The sequence below is a fragment of the Pseudophryne corroboree genome, chromosome 1, assembly GCF_028390025.1.
Source record: "Pseudophryne corroboree isolate aPseCor3 chromosome 1, aPseCor3.hap2, whole genome shotgun sequence".
Lineage (NCBI taxonomy): Eukaryota > Metazoa > Chordata > Amphibia > Anura > Myobatrachidae > Pseudophryne > Pseudophryne corroboree.
This window is the reverse complement of record NC_086444.1, coordinates 85,845,525-85,870,058: the sequence shown is the minus strand read 5'-3', so window position 1 is coordinate 85,870,058 and position 24,534 is coordinate 85,845,525. Positions and strand designations below refer to the sequence as shown.

Genomic DNA, 24,534 nt, shown 5'->3' with positions numbered 1-24,534 from the left:
CTGTCTCCTTTAAGAGCATTCCCTGTGTGTGTGTGCGGTGTGTCGGTACGGCTGTGTCGACACGTTTGATGAGGAGACTTATGTGGAGGCGGAGCAGATGCCTATAAATGTGATGTCACCCCCTGCGGGGCTGACACCTGAGTGGATGGACTTATGGAAGAAATTACGTGCAAGTGTCGACTCCTTACATAAAAAATTTGACGACATGCCAAATGCGGGACGGCCGGCTTCTCAGCTCGTGCCTGCCCAGGCAATTCAAAGGCCATCAGGGGCTCTAAAACGCCCACTACCTCAGATGGCAGACACAGATGTCGACACGGATACTGATACCAGTGTCGACGACGATGAGTCAAATTTAATGTCCACTAGGGCCATTCGTTGCATGATTGAGGCAATGAAAGAGGTTTTACACCTTTCTGATATAAACCCAGGTACCTCAAAAAAGGGTATTATGTTTGGGGAGAAAAAACTACCAATAGTTTTTCCCCCATCTGAAGAATTAAATGAAGTGTGTGAAGAAGCGTGGGCTTTCCCTGATAAAAAATTGGTGATTTCAAAAAAATTACTAATGGCGTTCCCTTTCTCGCCAGAGGATAGGTCACGTTGGGAAACTCCCCCTAGGGTGGATAAAGCGCTCACACGTTTGTCTAAAAAGGTGGCACTACCGTCTCCGGATACGGCCGCCCTAAAGGAACCTGCTGATAGAAAGCAGGAGGCTATCCTAAAGTCTATATATACACACACTGGTGTTATACTGAGACCAGCTATTGCTTCAGCGTGGATGTGCAGTGCTGCTGCTGCTTGGTCAGATTCCCTGTCAGTAAATATTGACACCCTGGACAGGGACACTATATTGCTAACCGTAGAGCATATAAAAGACTCAGTCTTGTACATGAGAGATGCACAGAGGGAGATCTGCCGGCTGGCATCTAGAATAAGTGCATTGTCCATTTCTGCTAGGAGAGGCTTATGGAATCGGCAGTGAACAGGGGATGCAGATTCTAAAAGGCACATGGAAGTTTTGCCTTATAAGGGTGAGGAGTTATTCGGGGATGGTCTCTCAGACCTTGTTTCCACAGCAACAGCTGGGAAGTCAGCATTTTTGCCCCATGTCCCCTCACAGCCTAAGAAAGCGCCGTATTATCAGGTACAGTCCTTTCGACCCCAGAAAAACAGGCGGGGAAAAGGCGGGTCCTTTCTGTCTAGAGGCAGAGGAAGGGGAAAAAAGCTGCACCACGCAGCAGGTTCCCAGGAACAAAAGTCCTCCCCCGCTTCTTCCAAATCCGCCGCATGACGGTGGGGCTCCACAGGCGGAGCCAGGTACGGTGGGGGGCCGCCTCAAAAATTTCAGCGATCAGTGGGTTCGCTCACGGGTGGATCCCTGGATCCTTCAAGTAGTATCTCAGGGGTACAAGCTGGAATTCGAGGCGCCTCCCCCCCGCCGTTTCCTCAAATCGGCCTTACCGACAACTCCCTCGGGCAGGGAGGCTGTACTAGAGGCAATTCACAAGCTGTATTCCCAGCAGGTGATAGTCAAAGTACCCCTACTTCAACAAGGACGGGGTTACTATTCCACACTGTTTGTGGTACCGAAACCAGACGGTTCGGTGAGACCCATTTTAAATTTGAAATCCTTGAACACATACATAAAAAGATTCAAGTTCAAGATGGAATCGCTCAGGGCGGTTATTGCAAGCCTGGACGAGGGGGATTACATGGTATCCCTGGACATCAAGGATGCTTACCTGCATGTCCCAATTTACCTTCCTCACCAGGAGTACCTCAGATTTGTGGTACAGGATTGCCATTACCAATTCCAGACACTACCGTTTGGACTGTCCACGGCACCGAGGGTGTTTACCAAGGTAATGGCAGAAATGATGATACTCCTTCGAAAAAAGGGAGTTTTAATTATCCCGTACTTGGACGATCTCATAATAAAGGCGAGGTCCAGGGAGCAGTTACTGGTCGGAGTAGCACTATCTCGGGAAGTGCTACAACAGCATGGCTGGATTCTAAACATTCCAAAGTCACAACTGGTTCCTTCCACACGCTTACTGTTCCTGGGGATGATTCTGGACACAGAACAGAAAAAAGTGTTTCTCCCGCAGGAGAAAGCCAAGGAGCTGTCATCTCTAGTCAGAGACCTCCTAAAACCAAAACGGGTATCGGTGCATCACTGCACACGAGTCCTGGGAAAAATGGTGGCTTCGTACGAAGCAATTCCATTCGGCAGGTTCCATGCAAGGACCTTCCAGTGGGACCTCTTGGACAAGTGGTCGGGATCGCATCTTCAGATGCATCAACTGATAACCCTGTCTCCAAGGACCAGGGTGTCTCTACTGTGGTGGCTGCAGAGTGCTCATCTTATAGAGGGCCGCAGATTCGGCATACAGGACTGGGTCCTGGTGACCACGGATGCCAGCCTTCGGGGCTGGGGCGCAGTCACACAGGGAAGAAATTTCCAGGGACTTTGGTCAAGTCAGGAGTCGTCCCTACACATAAACATTCTGGAACTGAGGGCCATTTACAATGCCCTAAGTCAGGCAAGGCCCCTGCTTCAAAACCAGCCGGTTCTGATCCAATCAGACAACATCACGGTAGTCGCCCATGTAAACTGACAGGGCGGCACAAGAAGCAGGGTGGCCATGGCAGAAGCCACAAGGATTCTCCGATGGGCGGAAAATCACGTACTAGCACTGTCAGCAGTGTTCATTCCGGGAGTGGACAACTGGGAAGCAGACTTCCTCAGCAGACACGACCTACACCCGGGAGAGTGTGGACTTCATCCAGAAGTCTTCCTACTGTTGGTAAACCGCTGGGAAAGGCCACAGGTGGACATGATGGCGTCCCGCCTCAACAAGAAGCTAAAGAGATATTGCGCAAGGTCAAGGGACCCTCAGGCGATAGCTGTGGACGCTCTAGTGACACCGTGGGTGTACCAGTCGGTTTATGTGTTCCCTCCTCTGCCTCTCATACCAAAGGTACTGAGAATAATAAGAAGGCGAGGAGTAAGAACGATACTCGTGGTTCCGGATTGGCCAAGAAGAGCTTGGTACCCGGAACTTCAAGAAATGTTATCAGAGGACCCATGGCCTCTACTGCTCAGACAGGATCTGCTACAGCAGGGGCCCTGTCTGTTCCAAGACTTACAGCGGCTGCGTTTGACGGCATGGCGGTTGAATTCCGGATCCTAAAGGAAAAGGGCATTCCGGAGGAAGTCATTCCTACGCTGATAAAAGCCAGGAAAGAAGTAACCGCAAACCATTATCACCGCATTTGGTGAAAATATGTTGCGTGGTGTGAGGCCAGGAAGGCCCCTACAGAGGAATTTCAGCTGGGTCGTTTTCTGCACTTCCTACAGTCAGGAGTGACTATGGGCCTAAAATTGGGTTCCATTAAGGTCCAGATTTCGGCTCTGTCGATTTTCTTCCAGAAAGAACTGGCTTCACTGCCTGAAGTTCAGACTTTTGTAAAGGGAGTGCTTCATATTCAGCCCCCTTTTGTGCCTCCTGTGGCACCTTGGGATCTCAATGTGGTGTTGAGTTTCCTAAAATCACATTGGTTTGAACCACTTAAAACCGTGGATCTGAAATATCTCACGTGGAAAGTGGTCATGTTATTGGCCTTGGCTTCGGCCAGGCGTGTGTCAGAATTGGCGGCTTTGTCATGTAAAAGCCCTTATCTGATTTTCCATATGGATAGGGCAGAATTGAGGACTCGTCCCCAGTTTCTCCCTAAGGTGGTATCAGCTTTTCACTTGAACCAACCTATTGTGGTGCCTGCGGCTACTAGGGACTTGGAGGATTCCAAGTTACTGGACGTAGTCAGGGCCTTGAAAATTTATGTTTCCAGGACGGCTGGAGTCAGGAAAACTGACTCGCTTTTTATCCTGTATGCACCCAACAAAATAGGTGCTCCTGCTTCTAAGCAGACTATTGCTCGCTGGATTTGTAGCACAATTCAGCTGGCGCATTCTGCGGCTGGATTGCCGCATCCTAAATCAGTGAAAGCCCATTCCACGAGGAAGGTGGGCTCATCTTGGGCGGCTGCCCGAGGGGTCTCGGCTTTACAACTTTGCCGAGCTGCAACTTGGTCAGGGGCAAACACGTTTGCTAAATTCTACAAATTTGATACCCTGGCTGAGGAGGACCTTGAGTTCTCTCATTCGGTGCTGCAGAGTCATCCGCACTCTCCCGCCCGTTTGGGAGCTTTGGTATAATCCCCATGGTCCTTACGGAGTCCCCAGCCTCCACTAGGACGTCAGAGAAAATAAGAATTTACTCACCGGTAATTCTATTTCTCGTAGTCCGTAGTGGATGCTGGGCGCCCATCCCAAGTGCGGATTGTCTGCAATACTTGTATATAGTTATTGCCTAACTAAAGGGTTATTGTTGAGAGGCTCAGTTGTATTTCATACTGTTTACTGGGTTTAATATCACGAGTTATACGGTGTGATTGGTGTGGCTGGTATGAGTCTTACCCGGGATTCAAAATCCTTCCTTATTGTGTCAGCTCTTCCGGGCACAGTATCCTAACTGAGGTCTGGAGGAGGGGCATAGAGGGAGGAGCCAGTGCACACCAGGTAGTACCAAATCTTTCTTATAGTGTGCCCAGTCTCCTGCGGAGCCCGTCTATTCCCCATGGTCCTTACGGAGTCCCCAGCATCCACTACGGACTACGAGAAATAGAATTACCGGTGAGTAAATTCTTATTTTTAAACCTACCGGTAAATCTTTTTCTCCTAGTCCGTAGAGGATGCTGGGGACTCCGTAAGTACCATGGGGTATAGACGGGCTCCGCAGGAGATATGGGCACTCTAAAGAACTTTTAGTATGGGTGTGCACTGGCTACTCCCTCTATGCCCCTCCTCCAGACCTCAGTTAGAGAAACTGTGCCCAGAGGAGATGGACAGTACGAGGAAAGGATTTTGTTAATCTAAGGGCAAGATTCATACCAGCCCACACCAAATACACCGTATAACCTGGAATATACGCAACCAGTTAACAGTATGAACAAAAAAACAGTATCAGTCAAAGACCGATCTTAACTGTAACATAACCCTTATGTAAGCAACAACTATATACAAGTCTTGCAGATTTAGTCCGCACTGGGACGGGCGCCCAGCATCCTCTACGGACTAGGAGAAAAAGATTTACCGGTAGGTTTAAAATCTTATTTTCTCTTACGTCCTAGAGGATGCTGGGGACTCCGTAAGGACCATGGGGTTTATACCAAAGCTCCAAACCGGGCGGGAGAGTGCGGATGACTCTGCAGCACCGATTGAGCAAACGCGAGGTCCTCATCAGCCAGGGTATCAAACTTGTAGAATTTTGCAAAAGTGTTTGAACCCGACCAAGTAGCTGCTCGTCACAAGTCGTAGAATGAGCCTGCTGAATCGTGTTACAGATCCAGCGAGCAATAGTCTGCTTAGAAGCAGGCGCGCCAACCTTGTTGGCTGCATATAGGACAAACAGAGCCTCTGTTTTCCTAACCCTAGCTGTCCTGGCTACGTAAATTTTCAAGGCCCTGACCACATCCAGGGACTTGGAGTCCTCCAAGTCACCCGTAGCCACAGGCACCACAATAGGTTGGTTCAAATGAAAAGAAGAGACCACATTAGGCAGAAATTGAGGACGAGTCCTCAACTCTGCTCTATCCACATGAAAAATCAAGTAGGGGCTCTTGTGAGACAAGGCCGCCAACTCCGACACCCGCCTTGCAGATGCCAAGGCTAATAACATAACCACCTTCCAGGTGAGACATTTTAATCCCACCGTTTGAAGAGGTTCAAACCAGTGTGATTTAAGGAACTGTAACACCACGTTAAGGTCCCATGGCGCCACTGGTGGCACAAAAGGAGGCTGGATGTGCAGCACTCACTTCACGAAAGTTTGGACTTCTGGGAGAGAAGCCAATTCTTTTTGAAAAAATATAGATAGGGCCGAAATCTGTACCTTAATTGAGCCTAATTTTAGGCCCATATCCACTCCCGTCTGTAGGAAGTGGAGAAAACAGCCCAGATGGAAATCTTCCGTAGGAGCATTCTTGGTTTCACACCAAGATACATATGTCCTCCAGATACCTTGATAATGTTTCGCCGTTACCTCCTTCCTAGCCCTTATCAGAGTAGGGATAACGTCCTCTGGAATACCTCTCTCTGCTAGGATCCGGTGTTCAACCGCCACACCGTCAAACGCAACCGTGGTAAGTCTTAGAACATGCAAGGCCCCTGCTGTAACAGGTTTTCCCTGAGAGCAAGAGGCCACGGATCTTCCGTGAGCATTTCCTGAAGATCCGAATACCAGGCCCTTCGAGGCCAATCTGGAACCACGAGTATTGCTTGTACTCTGTTTCGTCTTATGATTCTCAACACTTTTGAGATGAGAGGAAGAGGAGGGAACACATAGACCGACTGAAACACCCATGGTGTCACTAGGGCGTCTACCGCTACTGCCTGAGGGTCCCTTGACCTGGCACAGTACGTCCGAAGCTTTTTGTTGAGGCGTGACGCCATCATGTCTATTTGAGGAAGTCCCCAAAGACTTGCTATCTCTGCAAAGACCTCTTGATGAAGTCCCCACTCTCCTGGATGGAGGTCGTGTCTGAGGAAGTCTGCTTCTCAGTTGTCCACTCCCGGTATGAAGACTGCTGACAGAACACTTACGTGATTTTCTGCCCAGCGCAGAATTCTTGTGGCTTCCGCCATAGCCACTCTGCTTCTTGTCCCGCCTTGGCGGTTTACATGAGCCACTGCTGTGATGTTGTCTAATTGAATCAGAACCGGTAGGTCGCGAAGAAGATACTCCGCTTGTCGAAGGCCGTTGTATATGGCCCTCAATTCCAGTACGTTGATGTGTAGACAAGCCTCCTGGCTTGACCATATCCCCTGAAAATTTCTTCCGTTTGTGACTGTTCCCATCCTCGGAGGCTTGCGTCCGTGGTCACCAGAACCCAGTCCTGAACGCCGAACCTGCGACCCTCTAGAAGGTGAGCACTCTGCAGCCACCACAGGAGAGACACCCTGGCCCTGGGGGACAGGCTTATCTTTTGATGAAGGTGTAGATGGGACCCCGACCATTTGTCGAGAAGGTCCCACTGAAACGTCCTCGCATGGAACCTGCCAAAGGGAATGGCCTCGTAGGCTGCCACCATTTTTCCCAGAACACGAGTGCATTGATGCACCGACACTCTTTTTGGTTTTAGCAGGTCCCTGACCATGTTCTGGATGTCCTGGGCTTTTTCTATTGGTAGAAAAACCCTCTTCTGTTCCGTGTCCAGAATCATGCCTAGGAATGATAGTCGAGTCGTTGGAAGCAACTGTGACTTTGGCAGATTGAGAATCCAACCATGTTGATGTAACACTCTCAGGGAGAGTGACACGCCTTTCAGCAATTGATCCCTTGTTCTCGCCTTTATCAGGAGATCGTCCAAGTACGGGATAATTGTGACCCCCTACTTGCGCAGGAGCCCCATCATTTCTGCCATTACCTTGGTGAAAATCCTCGGGGCCGTGGAAAGCCCAAACGGCAACGTCTGAAACTGGTAATGACAGTCCTGTACCACGAAACGTAGGTATTCTTGATGAAGAGGAAATATGGGGACATGAAGGTAGGCATCCTTCACGTCCAGTGACACCATAAAATCCCCTGCTTCCAGACTGGATATCACAGTCCGGAGTGATTCCATCTTGAATTTGAACTTTTTCAAGTAAAGGTTTAGTGATTTTAGATTCAAAATTGGTCTGACCGAACCATCCGGCTTCGGGACCACAAACATTGTTGAATAGTACCCTTTTCCCTGTTGGCCTAGGGGAACCTTGACAATCACTTGCCGTTGACACAGCTTTTGAATTGCATCTATTACCACTCCCCTCTCCGGGGAAGAAGTTGGCAAAGCCGACTTGAGAAATCGGCGAGGGGGCACCTCTTCGAACTCTAGTTTGTAACCTTGGGACACAATTTCCAACGCCCAAGGATCCACGCCCGATAGGACCCAGACCTGGCTGAAGAGTCGAAGACGTGCCCCCACCAGTGCGGACTCCCTCCGTGGAGCCCCAGCGTCATGCGGTGGATTTAGCAGAAGCCGGGGAGGACTTCTGCTCCTGGGAACTAGCCGAAGCAGGTGTTCTCTTACCTCTACCCTTACCTCTGGCAAGGAAAGAGGAGCCCCGACCTCTTCTGGACTTATGCGACCGAAAGGACTGCATCTGATATTGTGGGGTTTTCTTTTGCTGTGGGGGAACAAAAGGCAAAAATGTAGATTTACCCGCGGTAGCTGTGGAAACCAGGTCCGCGAGACCATCCCCAAATAAAACTTCACCCTTGTAAGGTAAAATCTCCATATGCTTTTTTGAGTCTGCATCACCCGACCATTGGCGGGTCCACAGAGCTCGCCTTGTCCTTAATATGGCCTAAAGTCAGGACAATGGTATCCTTGTCCAGGGTATCCATGTCAGCCAACAAGATATCTGTCCATGCTGCAACAGCGCTACAGACCCATGCCGATGCTATTGCCGGCCTGAGTAAAGCCCCTGTATGTGCATAAATAGACTTTGAGGTAGTCTCCTGTCTACGATCCGCAGGATCCTTTAGGCCCGCTGTGTCTGGAGACGGTAGCGCCACCTTTTTGGACAGATGCGTTAATGCCTTGTCCACCCTGGGCGAGGATTCCCAACGTACCCTGTCCTCTGCAGGGAAAGGATACGCCCTAAGGATCCACTTGGGAATCTGCAGTTTTTTTATCTGGAGTTTCCCAAGCTTTTTCAAACAATTCGTTCAGTTCATGAGATGGAGGAAACGTTACCTCAGGTTTCTTCCCCTTAAACATGTGTACCCTCGTGTCAGGAACAGAGGGGTCATCTGTAATATGCAAAACATCGTTTATTGCCACAATCATATAATGAATACTTTTGGTCACCTTAGGGTGCAACCTTGCCTCATCATAGTCGACACTGGAGTCAGAATCCGTGTCGGTATCAGTGTCTACTATTTGTGATAAGGGACGCTTTTGAGACCCTGACGGGCCCTGTGACCCAGACAATTCCGCGGATTGACTCTCTGCTGTTTCCTTGGACTCAGATTTGTCCATTCTCTTATGTAATAAGGTCACATTAGCATTTAAAATATTCCACATATCATACCAATCATGAGTCGGTGTTGCCGACGGAGACACCACAATCATCTGCTCCACCTCCTCCTTGGATGAGCCTTCCGCTTCAGACATGTCGACACACGCGTACCGACACCCTCACACACACACAGGGATCAGTCTATAAGGGGACAGGTCCCCAACAAGGCCCTTTGGAGAGACAGAGAGAGAGTATGCCAGCACACACCCAGCGCCAACTGACACTGGAAACAATTCCCAGATATAGCGCTTTTATAATATGTCAATCGTGTAATACACTCACTGCGCCAAAATGTGGAGAAAAGCTGCAGCTAGAGCTTCCAGGTAAGAGGGGGGGTGGGGACCTGGGCCCCCACTGTACCCCTCCATCAGATCTGGGCCCATGTAATTTGTAACCTCCTCCCACAGACGCTACTGTGCGGTGTAATGTGAGTAATGGCCATTACTGTGCGGTGTAATGTGAGTAACGGACGGTACTGTGCGGTGTAATGTGAGTAACGGACATTACTGTGCGGTGGTGTAATGTAAGTAACGGCCATTACTGTGCGGTGTAATGTAAGTAACGGCCATTACTGTGCGGTGTAATGTGAGTAACGGCCATTACTGTGCGGTGTAATGTGAGTAACGGCCATTACTGTGCGGTGTAATGTGAGTAACGGCCATTACTGTGCGGTGTAATGTGAGTAACGGCCATTACTGTGCGGTGTAATGTGAGTAACGGCCATTACTGTGCGGTGTAATGTGAGTAACGGCCATTACTGTGCGGTGTAATGTGAGTAACGGATGGTACTGTGTGGTGTAATGTGAGTAACGGACGGTACTGTGCGGTGTAATGTGAGTAACAGCCATAACTGTGTGGTGTAATTCGAATATTGGACACTGATTTAGTTAGTGATTTAGGGGTCTATTTACTAAGCCTTGGGTGAAAATAAACTGGACTGAGATAAAGTTCCAGCCAATCAGCTCCTGGTTTTTGTTTTTTTCCCAAACGCAGCCTGTGTCTATGACATGGCAGTTATGAGCTGGTTGGTTGGTACTTTATCTCCATCCAGCGCTTAGTAAATAGACCCCTTAGTGTTGGCTGTAGAGGGCCGGGTCAGAGATGTTGTGGCAGGTATAGAGGAGTCAGTTAAAATACTAATTATTAAATGGGATGAAGTTACGCCACTGACTGTGTCAACATTAAAGTTGACCTTCTGCTGTTACACATCGAATACGGTGGCCTTCTGACTGCATACCACAGTGTCTATGTGCATGCGTTACGAAGTCCAGAGTGTGAAAATCCCTTTGTGTATATTTGTCCGGAAACCCATACTTTTGTTTTTTTATTAGGATCTCTGATGATGAGTCTACGTCAAAGATTTACGGTGAAGGCACAGCAGGTGCGTGTGTGTATGCAGCAGCTGTGCTAAAATAGGCAAAGGCCATACAAGGTGTCTTGTGTTAAGACACCCATTGCCTGCGTCTGAATATGCAGCATCTGATCCTCTGAATATTGGCTGGATGTCCAGCAAAACTGCGCTGCAGGGGCCAGTGAAACTGCACCCTAGAACATAGCCACTGGCTACGGCATGCCCAGACAACAGGACCAACAAAAGTAATCAGCATGTCAATCTTGCTGGCACTTTCTGGGCACTGCGACCAACGTTGCAGTTCCAGATCTCTGCAATTGCACAGTGCGGCTCCTGCACGTGTGCAGATCCAGCAATATTAGAGTTTTGAAGAACATTGAAGTTCTGGAAATCTCTGATTCGGCTCCTGTGTTCGACAAGCCGCTATCTAGCAGTGTAGCTTAGTGAAGCAATAGACTATCCAGGATCTCTGCATCAATGTGGTTTAGCACTGTTGAATACATAAGGTTCCTAACACTCTGCTGATGTCCATGCACAGATGGAAAGGTAGGTGAAATACGCAGGCTCTGACCTTGAATCACCAGTTCAGTTACACTGGCGGCACTGAGAAGAGAGAGCAGCCGCCATGCCTTCCCGTGTAGCTGACATCACCCAGAACTGTAGGCGTGTGCTGTATATGGCACCTGATGAGCAGAGACATTATACAGCACCATAACTTGTCACATACGCTCAAGGTGCCCTAGATGCCTTCAACAATCAACCACTGTGACCCCAACCTGCTCCGCCCACTTGTGCCAAATGCCGCTGAGAAAATGAAAAATCACTTAATGACACAAGTAGGGATTGCAGTTGGCAGCTTAACCATCAATGATGCCATTGGTAATTAATATCGATGTCATGAAACCATTGATGACTTGAAACCATCAATGGATAACGCTACCGTGATGAACAGCAGGCAGCGGGCCAATCACTAAGGGGGTGGGGTGCTGAGGGAAAAAATAAAAATCATCACTGCCCCTCAGCCATCAATGGCAACCACCCCATCGATGGCCATCCCTAGACATAGAGAGGGTTTACCAAAAAGGAGGCCACCTTATTATTCAGTAATGAATAAAAACAAACCAGCAAAACTGTCTACTTTGGGTAAATAATTCTGTGTAAATAGGGTAAACACATGAGCATTAATCAATGTTTTTCAAGAAAAACCTAAATAATGGTTGCAGCCTTTTCCAGAGGTTCTGTGGTTTTATTTATTTATTTTCTTTTTCTAGCCTGTTTCTGGAGCTTCCTACACTCTAGTACAGGCATTCCCAACCACGGTCCTCAAGGCACACCAACAGTGCAGGTTTTAATGATATCCAGGCTTCAGCACAGATGGTTAAATCAAAATAATTGACTGTACTAATTAAGTCACCTGTGTTCAAGCCTGGATATCACTAAAACCTGCACTGTTGGTGTTCCTTGAGGGCCGCGGTTGGGAATGCCTGCTCTAGTAGGAGGCCAGTGATGATGCACATGTGAGAGGTTAGCCATTACACTTTCAAGTCATACTTGCCTACCTGACCCTCTCCATGAGGGAGAAAATGCTCTGTTCCTGGACTTTCCTGGTAATGTATGATTGCCATCACCTGTGGTGAGCTAGTTAATTGATAATAAAGGTATTTCACCACAGGTGATGGCAATCATACATTACCAGGAAAGTCCAGAAACAGAGCATTTTCTCCCTCATGGAGAGGGTCAGGTAGGCAAGTATGTTTCAAGTTAATAGTTGTTGGTGGATTATTAAAGCACAGAGGTTGGCAGGTAGGTTAATAACTTTGAGGGTGTGTTTGTTGGTAGATTAATGGTATGGAAAGAGATTGCTATGGAGTATTGTGAGGTGGGGTGGTTAGTGAGGACTAGCGTGCTTGGTAGGTGATTAAGAATGCATAGAGCGAGAATAACAGATCAGTTGTTAGAATATACTTTAACCCCCATTTATCAATCCTTGGAGAGTGATAAATAGCACAGTGATAAAGTGCCAGCCAATCAGTTCCTAGCTGTCATGTCACAGGCTGTGTTTGAAAAATAACAGGAGATGGTTGGCTGGTACTTTATCACATGCTATTTATCACTCTCCAATGCTTGATAAATCTGGGCATTAGTGTGACAACTACTGTACTGTATGTTTTGTAAAGCTGATAATAAAGTTTTTTTTTGTTTTGTTTTTTAAAGCATAGATGATAGGAAGCTAGCAACCAATCAGATTCTTGCTATAATTTTATAGCATACACTAAATAAGTTATAATGACAATCTGATTGGTTGCTATTGGCAACACCTCCACTTGTCCTCTCTAGAAGCTTTGATCTCCTGTGTAAGAAGCAGCTGTGTAAAATTACCCCATTAGTAAAAACATAGTCAACTTTAGCTTATATATAGGCGGTTGGTGCTATAACACACGTAAATTCAAAATGTAAGGTGTTAGTGATGCAGGAAATCACTGCCCTCCCCCCAAAAAAAACATGAATTCCTTGTTGCCACTAGCAACCGTTTCATTGTTTTGCCCAGATTAACAAAAGAAATGGAATGATCGGGTATACAAAATTACTTAACGGGTTTTATTATTTTAAAAATCAAACATGAAATTTACAAAAGTTTCAGACGTTGTAAGAAGGGAACGGACAAACACCGTAAAGACACAAACACATGTTTATATAACAAACACATTTTGGAGATTGTGCAAAAATGTTGTGTTTACATCTAAAATTCTACATTACATTTGGTCAGAGGTTACTATATTTGGTTCTATAAAAAATATACATGTACAAAAGGTCTATGTCAGAGCTACAAAGAGGTCCAGGAATTAGACCACAATACAAAATAGATCAGCTATATTACAAATTCGCTGTAGGGCTGAGCATGTAAAATCTTAGGTCAACGTTAAGCGTACAATGTGACAGCGGGATAACGGAGGACTTTGGTTGTGAAAGCAAATAAAAGACGTATGACGAATGTTGTGCACTTTTATCGAGGTAGAAATATTGACAAATCCTTTCGCGGATAAATTGAGTTACTTTCCGGTGGTGATTTTGAAGCATTCAGAAATGTAATTTATACAAAACTTGGCAGAGGTTCACTTGTTAACAAAAAAAAAAGAATGTTTATTGTTTTCAGCCACGTAGGGGAAGTATATTCCCCTCGCGCACAGGGGGTTATTCAGAGATGAATGCAGATCGCTGCAGCCACCTACGAAAACGGTCCCGGCCCACCACGTTCCGAACACCCCGTTCCCCAATGCCGCAAACATGCCCCCCTGCATGTCGCCACTGTCAATCACGCTGCAAGGTTGTGTACTGTGGCCAGTGTGCGTGCTCAGACTACCCGAATGCAGCCGCTGCGTACAGACGTGTGGTTCGTTCAGGCCTCAATTAGGCTCATAGTTCAGCACCTTAACAAGTGTTCCAGAAATCAGAAGTGAAAAACGTGTGACAACAAGTCCTCACATGCACTTTCCAAATACTATTTCTAATAATAATAATGGGGGTTATTCAGAGTTGTTAGCAAACCAAAAAAGTAAGCAATTGAGCAAAACCATGTGCACTGCAGGTGTGGCAGATGTAATGTGTAGAGAGAGTTAGATTTTGGTGGGTTATATTGTTTATATGCAGGGTAAATACTGCCTGCTTTATTTTTACACTGCAATTTAGATTATAGTTTGAACACCCCCCCACCCAAATCTAACTCTCTCTGCACATGTTACATCTGCCCCACCTGTAGTGCACATAGTTTTGCCCAATTGCTAACATTTTTGGTATGCTAACAACTCTGAATAACCCCCGCAAGTGTGCACGTTTGCTATTGCAGTTCCAACAGCAGAAAACACATATGGAAGGAAATGTATCCAGTTTAACATCAGCGTATATATTTTTTCATTTATCTGTTTATAAATCTTAAGTAAACAAACACAGTCATTTTATTGTAAGTACGTGCTGGAAGCTGCCATCTCTGTCGCTTTGTTAGGCATTATTCCACATACAATTTAAGAATAAAAACTGCCATTTTGGCACTGGTCAGAAATATATAATGTTACAGTACGCAACTAAAGTATTCTGTGTGGGCAACAGTATAAGTAACTCGAAAAATAATAGTCTTACTGTATGTAGCTAATATCCCGTTTGTGCAAATACAGTAGATCAAAAGCACAGATTGAATTTCACTGAAGAGCTACAAAAATACAGATCCAATGTTTCAAACAGTTTCCATGCAGAATAGTCCACAATATAAATGTCCTGGAGTCCTGTACATTACATGGCGTCCCTTTTATACAGTGTAGCTTACTATAGTGCTCTTGGGTGCAATTAGGAATGGACAAATTAGTAGGTAATAAATACCTTGTAAAATGAATGATACCACTCTCAGGTCTCAGTAAGGAGCCAGGGACTGGTCAGATGCACTGCTTAGATCAGTGATGGGGAACCTTTGGCACTCCAGCTGTTGTTGAACTACACATCCCAGCATGCCCTGCTACAGTTTTAGCATGGCCAAATAGAAAAACTGTAGCAGGGCATGCTGGGATGTATAGTTCAACAACAGCTGGAGTGCCAAAGGTTCCCCATCACTGGCTTAGATAGATCACATAGGCCAATGTTCATCTATCAGCACGCATAATAACACTTTCCCCTCTTTGGTTCTGTGCTTGGGTGTGGTTCGTTTTATCGACAGTATCTAGGTCGACAATGTTTAGGTCGATCACTATAGGTCGACAGTCACTAGGTCGACATGGATCTTCCATCCGACAGGGTTTCTAGGTCGACATGTGCTAGGTCGACAGGTCTAAAGGTCGACATGAGGATTTTTTTTTTTTTTGGTGTCGTTTTCTTCGTAAAGTGACCGGGATCCCAAATTAGTGCACCACGTCCCCTCGCATGGCTCGTTTCGCTCGCCATGCTTCGGGCATGGTGCCTTCGCTTCGCTCGGCACACTTTACCGTTCCACTCATAGTCCACGTGGATCGTTAAGTATGAAAAAATAAAAAAATTTGAAAAACTCATGTCGACCTTTAGACCTGTCGACCTAGAAACCCTGTCGACCTTCCATCCATGTCGACCTAGTGACTGTCGACCTATAGTGGTCGACCTAAACATTGTCGACCTAGACACTGTTGATCTTCAGACCGGATCCCCTGTGCTTAGTGATGTTACTGTCACAGTGAGATCAGGGTGCTCACACAGCCAATGGAGAAAGTCTATCACTGGGTGCTGGCGACTTCTCACCAACTTGACTCATAAAGGTAATGTGCGACCTGCGTCAACACTGCTGCTTACCATATCTAATGTCAACATTATCCATCCCCAGAGCATGTGACCTCAGCTGCGGTCCTTTGGATACTGTCAGAACTTACAATTTCACATTAATTTAGACTCCTCTTGTAATTAGGGAAACCTTAATTTCTAAGCTGATACACTAATATTCCACAGCAGGCTTAAACACATATAAAATATAATTTAACTTTGTGCCTGTAATCAGAAAATCAGTAACGTGATCCGCATAAATGTACGATAGCTCTGCGGGGGACACAGTGGGAATGAGTAGTGGTAGATTTGTATCTATGGTCATTGTAGTGAAAATAACATCTCTTATATCTTTCCTGTTATTCCTCATGTGCCTTAAATTCCAAGATTCACCCGTACCTGCAGGCTGGCAAAGCTAATGATCCAACTCTCAATGCCTTTCTTTGAATAAAAAAAATAAAATAAAATTCAATGATTATTGGAAATACCTCCACTGCTCTTTAAAAGTACATTTATTTCCTATGTACATTCCTTACCTTTGTTTTATCTTATTTTCCTTTTGAATTTCCAATGCCATGTTGGCTCCCTGTCAGTATTATGTCACCTGCTGCCCTTAAGTAGGTACTGCATACATTCAAAACTAGAGATTTGTTCCTAGCGTGTGAATGATACAAATAATCTGTATCATATAGTCAGAAAAATAAGAAGCCAGTTTTTTAGACTGCATGTGCCACAGGCGTTTCGGATAAAGAGAAAAGGAATAAATCTGCAAATACAACCACTAACCACCTTAAACTGGACCCTCTCAACGCTACCTGGACATAAATATCATGAGTCTGCACTGGGGTCTATTCATGAAGCAGTGAAAAGTATCAAGAAGTAAGCCAGTGGAGAAGTTGCCCATGGCAACCAATCAGCATTTAAGTAAAATTTATCATTTGCATACTGTACAATTGTACGGAGCAGCTGATTGGTTGCCATGGGCAACTTCTCCACAGGCTCACTTCTCCACTCTTTTCACTGCTTCATGAATATACCCGTAAGTGAGATTGCATGCCTGGTGTTCCAACAGGAAGTAACCATATACATAATTTACCCATTTATAAATGGACTTGGTCTAAAATGTTAGTGTTTAGTGGCTTAAGTAAAACTATTTTCAATATCTGTGGATAATTCTACCACATAGTTCATGGTCATTTTATGTTTTCAATCGGCACTATGATAACATTTGTGGGTGGTGTAATATAGTAGAACGGTATTTTGCTATTTATGCAGCTATTTTCAATGATGGACAGTTCCTACCAGAACGGAGCTATCCTACAAATATCATCATTTTACATTTAAACATATGATTTTAATACACAGACTTGTAATGTTAATGCCTCACCAGTAATGCAACAGGGTTGCAACATTGTAAAAAAAAAAAAAAATTCTACTGTAGTGAATAGGACCTAAGGGGGTCATTCCGACCCGTTCGCACGCAGCGGTTTATCGCTGCGGAGCGAACGGGTGCGGAATGCGCATGCGAGGCGGCCGCAGTGCGCGTTCGCGACGTTGCCCTGTGACAGTGGTTGCCGGGTTACGTCACGGCATAAGAAGAAAGCGGTCGCAGGACGGACCGCAAAGAAGATTGACAGGAAGAGGGTGGTGCAGGACGGATCCGGACCGTTTGGAGCCATTTTCGGGCAGTGGTGAGTAAAACGCAGGCGTGCCCAGGAGAACGGAGGGCGGAGGAGTGACGTCAAAGTCGAGCCCATCATCGCTGGATCCATCGCACAGGGTAAGTATGTCCAGGGCTGGTCTTGTTTTGTGTGAATTTTTTTTAGCTTAGCAGGACTGCACAAGCGATCGCAGCCCTGCTAAGCTAAAATACACTCCCCCATAGGCGTGGGCTAGTTGATCGCTGCAGCAGCAAAAAGTTGCTGGCTGCGATCAACTCGGAATGACCACCTAAAGTGGATCTGCGAATAGTCTTGATTTTCCTAAGACGAAAAAAAAAATGATCTATAAATGATCTATAAAATCGGGCATGGTTTGGGAGAATCTGTTTCCAAATGGAGTCTCGGGCCCCACAATTTTTGATGGCAGCCCTGTCTCCAGTGCACAAGTAGGTATGTTAGGAACACCAGAAGGGAGCAGAAAAGTAACAAATTACACTGATCAACGCTCATTTTATTAGTGATCATGGGGGTCATTCCGAGTTGTTCGCTCGCTAGCAGTTTTTAGCAGCCGTGAAAACGCTATGCCGCCTCCCACTGGGAGTGTATTTTAGCTTAGCAGAAGTGCGAACAAAAGGATCGCACAGCGGCTACAAAATAATTTTGTGCAGTTTCAGAGTAGCTTCAGACCTACTCAGCGCTTGCGATCACTTCAGACTGTTCAGTTCCTGTTTTGACGTCACGAACACGCCCTGCGTTCGCCCAGCCACGCCTGCGTTTTTCCTGGCACGCCTGCGTTTTTTCGAACACTCCCTGAAAACGGTCAGTTGACTCCCAGAAATGCCCACTTCCTGTCAATCACTCTGCGGCAGCCAGTGCGACTGAAATCTGTCAATCACTCTGCGGGCAGCAGTGCGACTGAAAAGTTTCGCTAGACCTTGTGTGAAACTACATCAGCCGTTGTGAAAGTACGTTGCGCGTGCGCAATGCACCGCATACGCATGTGCATAAGTGCCGGTTTTTCACTTAGTCGCAACGCAGCGAACATTTTCAGCTAGCGATCAACTCAGAATGACCCCCCATATTAGAGGGATTTGGGGTTAACTATGTGGTGCTGATTCCAAATATGACATTGGATATCCATTATCTCAAAAACTAGAGACAATTCAAAAAATCTACTTTCATTTTTGGATTCAGCTACCCCAAAATACCCTATATTTGTTCAAATATCCTTGGCGATTAGACAATTTTTTTTTTTTTTTGGGTTGTGTTATCTTTGGGGCTGAGAAAAGAAGATCACTAAAAGGGGGATGCAATTCTCACCGTTGCCAGTAAAGGTTTAATCAATGACCAAAATCTTTTTACGAATGCAGTATCACGAGAAATACGATGATCATTATAAACCAAAGGTCGCACTACAACTGTGCAGTTGATCTAAAATAAATAGCATTTTCTAATTAAATTTAATTGTACACAACCAATTTAGAAATCTACACTAATGATAGCATTCTTTAAGAAATTCAGAGTAGTCGGACGATCTGCACAGAAGGAGAACGTTTGGTTGACGCGATCTGGGGGCTTGTCATGTAGCGAGCTAATCTCGCTTTCTTCTTCTTCAAGCCATGGTGCTCTTATATACTGTATGGCCTGTCTCAGTCATCCAGCACCTAAACTGTGATCTCGTACAAAAATAGAAATACCATAATGTACATAACATAGAATGTGCGACCAATAAAAGTTACCAGCAATTTTCACTCTTCAAGGTTTTGTCTTCTTTGTTATATTACTAAGGGTTGATGGTGAGGGGGCCACGTACGAGCTTGTCCATGTTCTCAAGGACTTTTTGTGTATGTTAGGGACAGCGGTGCCAGAAATGCACGCATTCCGCTTACATTAGTCATGCATTGGTCTGAATCCCACAATACTGGAAAGTTAGGAAATACAGCATTTACAGTTTGTCCTAGAAAAGGAAACATATGGTAGAAGATTCTTTTTGGTTCTTGTTGTCTGGAAACATTTTTGGAATGACATGGATTGCAGATTGTCCTCAGAGTGCAAAGTCTTCCTTTGTTCCGCAAGCAAATAAAAACAGAGCTTTAGGATGTCAGTCTCCTCACTATTTAGTGCCACAAGTATTAATGTTCTTCCCGTCGGATGCATCTTCCACCAGTGAGACGTGATAGTCTGTGGAGAGGGTGAAGTGGGAGATACAGCCTATGAGGCCTCCCAGGTACTGCCTGTTAGTGTGCAGGGCAATCTCCTTCATTCCACCTGGAAGACAATAGATGACAACATTCATTTCAAAGACTTTCTTACATGATTTCTGCATCTTGGTGAGGACCTCATGTAGACCACTGCCTACGCAAATATAAGTGGCACACAGAGGTACGCAGAGACATATTATGACCCCCCATAATAGTACTTTTGTTGGGTCACCTTTAATACGGCGTGAATTCTTCTGGCATGGATTTTACTAACTGTATGTTTCATGGGGAATATTAGTCTAAATGCAATGAATGGCATCTTACAGTTCCTGAAAGTTTGATGGTAGTGGATCCAGAAGCATCCATTGTTTTGTGCTGTTGTCTCCATATCCTCACCCTACAATCTGCATGGTGTAAGTGAAAACCTGATGTATCAGACCACATGACCCATTTCCAGTCATTTACTGTCCAGTTCCTGAACAACATGGAGGCTTTCACCCTGCTTGCAATAGATACTGTAGCAATGGTTTAAGGACAGGGCTTCTGCTTCTGTAGTACATACTATGAAATGGGCGGCGTACTGTTCGTTGCGAGACCATCTGAATTATTTGCTGATTACTATTATGTTCCCGAAAACATCGGTTTTTGTGGGTTAGCCACAAATATTATGCATCTCTGCAATGTAAGAAGGAGGGATCGCAGCAGGTATCGGCGAACTCTCCATTACCACCCGCAGCTGCATCCCCCAAAGGATGCAATGCTGCCCTATGTATCAATATTGGGAATGCAAAGCATTCCCGATATTGGCCCCTGTAGCTACTGCAATCTCCTGATTGAAGTAGCCCATTGTAGCCTATCTGCTACACTTCATGGTATGTAGTTCTGGCAGGGTTCCCTAGGAAATGACCCCTGTGCATTGCGGTCGCAATGACCGCAGAGGCCCGGATATCCCCGCTCAGCACATCGTAGGGACGAGCTCCTTTTCAGAGCCACTATCCCTGACTGTGTCGGGTGATGAATTCACATGATGTGATTGCATTAAGCAATGCGATCCTGAGTGCAAATATAGGGGGTAATTCCAAGTTGATCGCAGCAGGAAATTTTTTAGCAGTTGGGCAAAACCATGTGCACTGCAGGGGAGGCAGATATAACATGTGCAGAGAGTTAGATTTGGGTGGGGTGTGTTCAATCTGCAATCTAATTTGCAGTGTAAAAATAAAGCAGCCAGTATTTACCCTGCACAGAAACAAAATAACCCACCCAAATCTAACTCTTTCTGCACGTTATATCTGCCTCCCCTGCAGTGCACATGGTTTTGCCCAACTGCTAACAAAAATCCTGCTGCGATCAACTTGGAAGTACCCCCATAGTGCCCAGATCGTATTGCAAATGCGATCATTGTGAAATGAGCCCCTTACTGTCATCGCATTTGCAATAGACAGCCAGGTACTGCGCTGACCATCGCAGCTTCAAGGATATGAGACACGTCCCGCCCACTTCACTTCTGTGTCATGCGCCCACCCACCGCGTCTCCTGTGTGTCTATAATGTGCACCTGCCTGTGTCCCTGTGTGCCATCCCGAACCACTCTGCCACTCTTCCTGTTATTAGCGGGGGGAAAACCCATGTGAGAGGAACAAGGAGGCTGAGCCGTGACGTTTCACTGATCTAACTTGTAAGTATATGTAACATTTTTCTTTTAAGAATACTTACATGCGGCAGCCATAAGGAGAACCTGTCACCCCTGCACATTGATCCAGTGGCTGAGTACTATAAACTGTGACAGGAGTCTTCTGCCTGCTGCATTGCTAATTACATAGGGAAAGAGAGGGAGCTGGAAAGCTCTCTTCCTGAAGTAACAACCTTATGGCATCTGTAGAATGGAAGGAGCCTGCATAATGCCATCTGAAGATGTTGTTATTATCGCAAGGTTCCCTCTGTTTTTTTCTAACCATTGAAGGTTAGTAAATTTGAGCAGACACCATTTCCCATTACAATTATGGGAAATGCGAACTGCTTACTTAAAACGTCATATTAAGAGCTTGCAAGTGAATTCACGCAGCCTAACCTTAACAGCCTACTCCTCCCCCCCTCCACAGCCTAACCCTAACCTTCCCCTTTTTGCCTAACCATAACCCCAGTATTTACTGTCAGCATTCTGACCATCAGGATGCTACAGTCTGTATTCTGACTGCTGGGATCCTGACCGCATTCTGCCTGCACTGTGTGTAGTTTACAGGACCATGGTGAGGAAACGTAGGATGCAGTTCTCTCCTATGTAGGTACAGTGATATTTATCATCATATGCGAATGTTTCCATATTCCGGGACTCACTTACCAACATAGAGATCTCCGTTAATATTCAGCTGCCGCATTAAACCGGGGGACTTTCCTGTCCTGGCCCCATAGTCATCCACCGTCACCTTCCCAGACTGTCCGTCACTGAAACAGAAGATACACTGGGATAACCGGTGTAGAGGATACTAGCAGTTGCCTGAAGGACAGATCGTTAGCAGTAAAGTAACAGTAGCCAGTGCTGAGAAGACAGAACATTTCTGAAACTGCTTACAGATACCTGCCAAGCCAGGGTCGCTTTTAAGAGTGCCAGGGCGCATGGTGTACAGTGTGGGCCCCCAGGGGCCCATGTGCACTGCGCACCCTGCATCCATTATAGATGCGCCAAGCTATGGGTAGAATGTACAAAATGAATACAGATGGAGCCATGCTCATCTATCCCTTTAATAGGAATAACTGAGCCACTGCTGTCGGACCTAGGGGGTCATTCCGAGTTGATCGTAGCTGTGGTAAATTTAGCACAGGTACGATCATTCACACTGACATGCGGGGGGACGCCCAGCATGTCAGTGCCGCCCCCCCCCCCCCCCCCAGCGGTGATGACTTTGCACTTCAATAGTAGCTCCCGACCAGCGCAGCTTTAGCGTGCTGGCCGGGAGCTACTCATCGCTCCACGGCCCGCAGCGGCTGCGTGTGACGTGATGCAGCCGCCGCGGCCCCCCCTCCCCCGATGGTCCGACCACGCCTGCGTTGGCCGGACTGCTCCCCTTAAACGGCGGCTTAACGCCGCCATCCAGCCCCCTTCCGCCCAGCGACCGCCTCTGCCTCAGAGGCGATCGCTAGGCAACGACGGCTGCCATGCGCCGCCGCACTGCGGCGCCGGCGCATGCACAGTTCCGACCCGATCGCTGCGCTGCCACAAACTGCAACGAGCGATCGGGTCGGAATGACCCCTTTAACCCCCTGCTGTAATGACTTAATCCCCTGCTGTATTGTTCTCTCTGTATTGTATAGCAGCTGAGAACAATAGATGAAAGGTTTATGCTAATAAGCCTTGGTGCACCTAGACGCAGCAGGCACCATCTGTATATAACTCAGTGTGTTTGACATCTCGTAAATCTCAAGACACGTCCAACTCAAAACACTGCACAGTTGGGCAGCAAAGTCACTGCGCCAGTGTCACTTGGGGCAGTGCAAGATTGTTTTAACCTTGTACACACAATTTATATTTGGTTTTGGCATATATCAATGTCCTTATGGGATTACACTATGTGCTGATGTTTTGGTTCTGAATGACATTGAAGAAGAATTCCGCTGAAGTCGGTCTTACCGTACAGCTTTGACCCTGTGCCATCTCCCGTCGTTAAATGTTCCATTCACCATTATGGAGACCATGCCGCTGCCCAAATTATAGCTGCAGAGAGAGGGAACGGGAAAGATATGTATTTGAATTGTAATAAATGTGGATTTAAGTATGGTAGGGAGGGGTGTTATTAAATTACAGCCTTCCCTAAGTCACAAGTGTCCTTAGGGTTAGAGGAAAATATCTAGAACTATTCAAACAATACATGAAAGTATGGGAAGGGTCTAGATCAGGGATGGGCAACCTTGGGTCCTCCAGCTGTTGTTGAGCTACACATCCCAGCATGCCCTGCAACAGTTTTAGCATGGCCAAATAGCAAACCTGTAGCAAGGCATGCTGGTATGTGTAGTTTAACAACAGCTGGAGGGCCGAAGGTTCCTCATCCCTGGTCTAGATCAATGATTGCCAAAGTATATTTACATTTGCTGCACATCTCAGGCCAATCTATTGTTATCTCCTATCTGCCATTGTTGGCTGAACATTATTTGCCCCAAATATATTTTGTTCTGTTAGGCCGCCGTTACCTATGTTTGTACATGTATGTTATTAATAGATCTTTTACATAAACCAACTTATCATTTAGTTGTGTCTATGGTATTTAAAGTGCTTCTGCATAAGAAAAAGAGGACGTTTGAGAATTGCAGGGTTCCAGGTATTGAACAGGGAGATTGTATTATACGCGTGACGTTACAGCTTATGCTCATGGCCTCAGGAAAGTGAAATAAGCCAGAAAGAAAATGTCCATTAACCTTACAGGAGGACTATGTACCATTTATAACAGACTCCACCAGCGGAGAGATGTAACACAACCAAGTTACCTAAAAACAAGGTTTCCATCTTGGAGCCCCAGTGAGATAAAGTCGCTGTTTGGTCTCATGGGACTATCCCCCCTCCACATCAGCAGGCCGTCCTTCACGGTGGTCTTAAACCTCATGAATATGTTGGATCGAGAGCCAGAAACCCTGGAGAATAAAAGATCGGACACGATACAGGTCATTTACAGTTCTGAAATGCAGGTCCAGGGTGCGTGATGGTTTGTGGCGTTACTTCATTCCTTCAAAAATCATCTTTTCACCTACTTTGATGAAAGACAAATTGGCCCACTGAAGTCTCCCTTGGGGTCCCTGATAAGTAGGTAGCTGCAAAGCTTTTACCACCATGCTAAAGGATCAAAGTTTACCTTGAGAAGGTTTAAACTGATACCTATACTGCCAATGGAATGCCACGTGACCAGTAGCAGATCTTGCTACAGGCACGCAGGAT

At 46.2% G+C, this 24,534-nt stretch overlaps 1 protein-coding gene across 1 annotated transcript in view; it reads right to left on the bottom strand.

Moving 5' to 3' along the window:
* Positions 1-15,614: 15,614 nt before the first annotated feature.
* Positions 15,615-24,534, bottom strand: part of EGFLAM (EGF like, fibronectin type III and laminin G domains) — a 354,680-nt gene continuing 345,760 nt past the window's right edge. Inside the window, exons 20-23 of the mRNA XM_063961208.1 lie at positions 24,090-24,233; positions 23,239-23,322; positions 21,952-22,055; positions 15,615-19,681 (exon numbers count right to left, since the gene is read on the bottom strand). Of these exons, the coding sequence (XP_063817278.1) occupies positions 19,527-19,681; positions 21,952-22,055; positions 23,239-23,322; positions 24,090-24,233 (487 nt within the window). The 3' untranslated portion in view covers positions 15,615-19,526. The remainder of the gene's footprint in view (positions 19,682-21,951; positions 22,056-23,238; positions 23,323-24,089; positions 24,234-24,534) is intronic.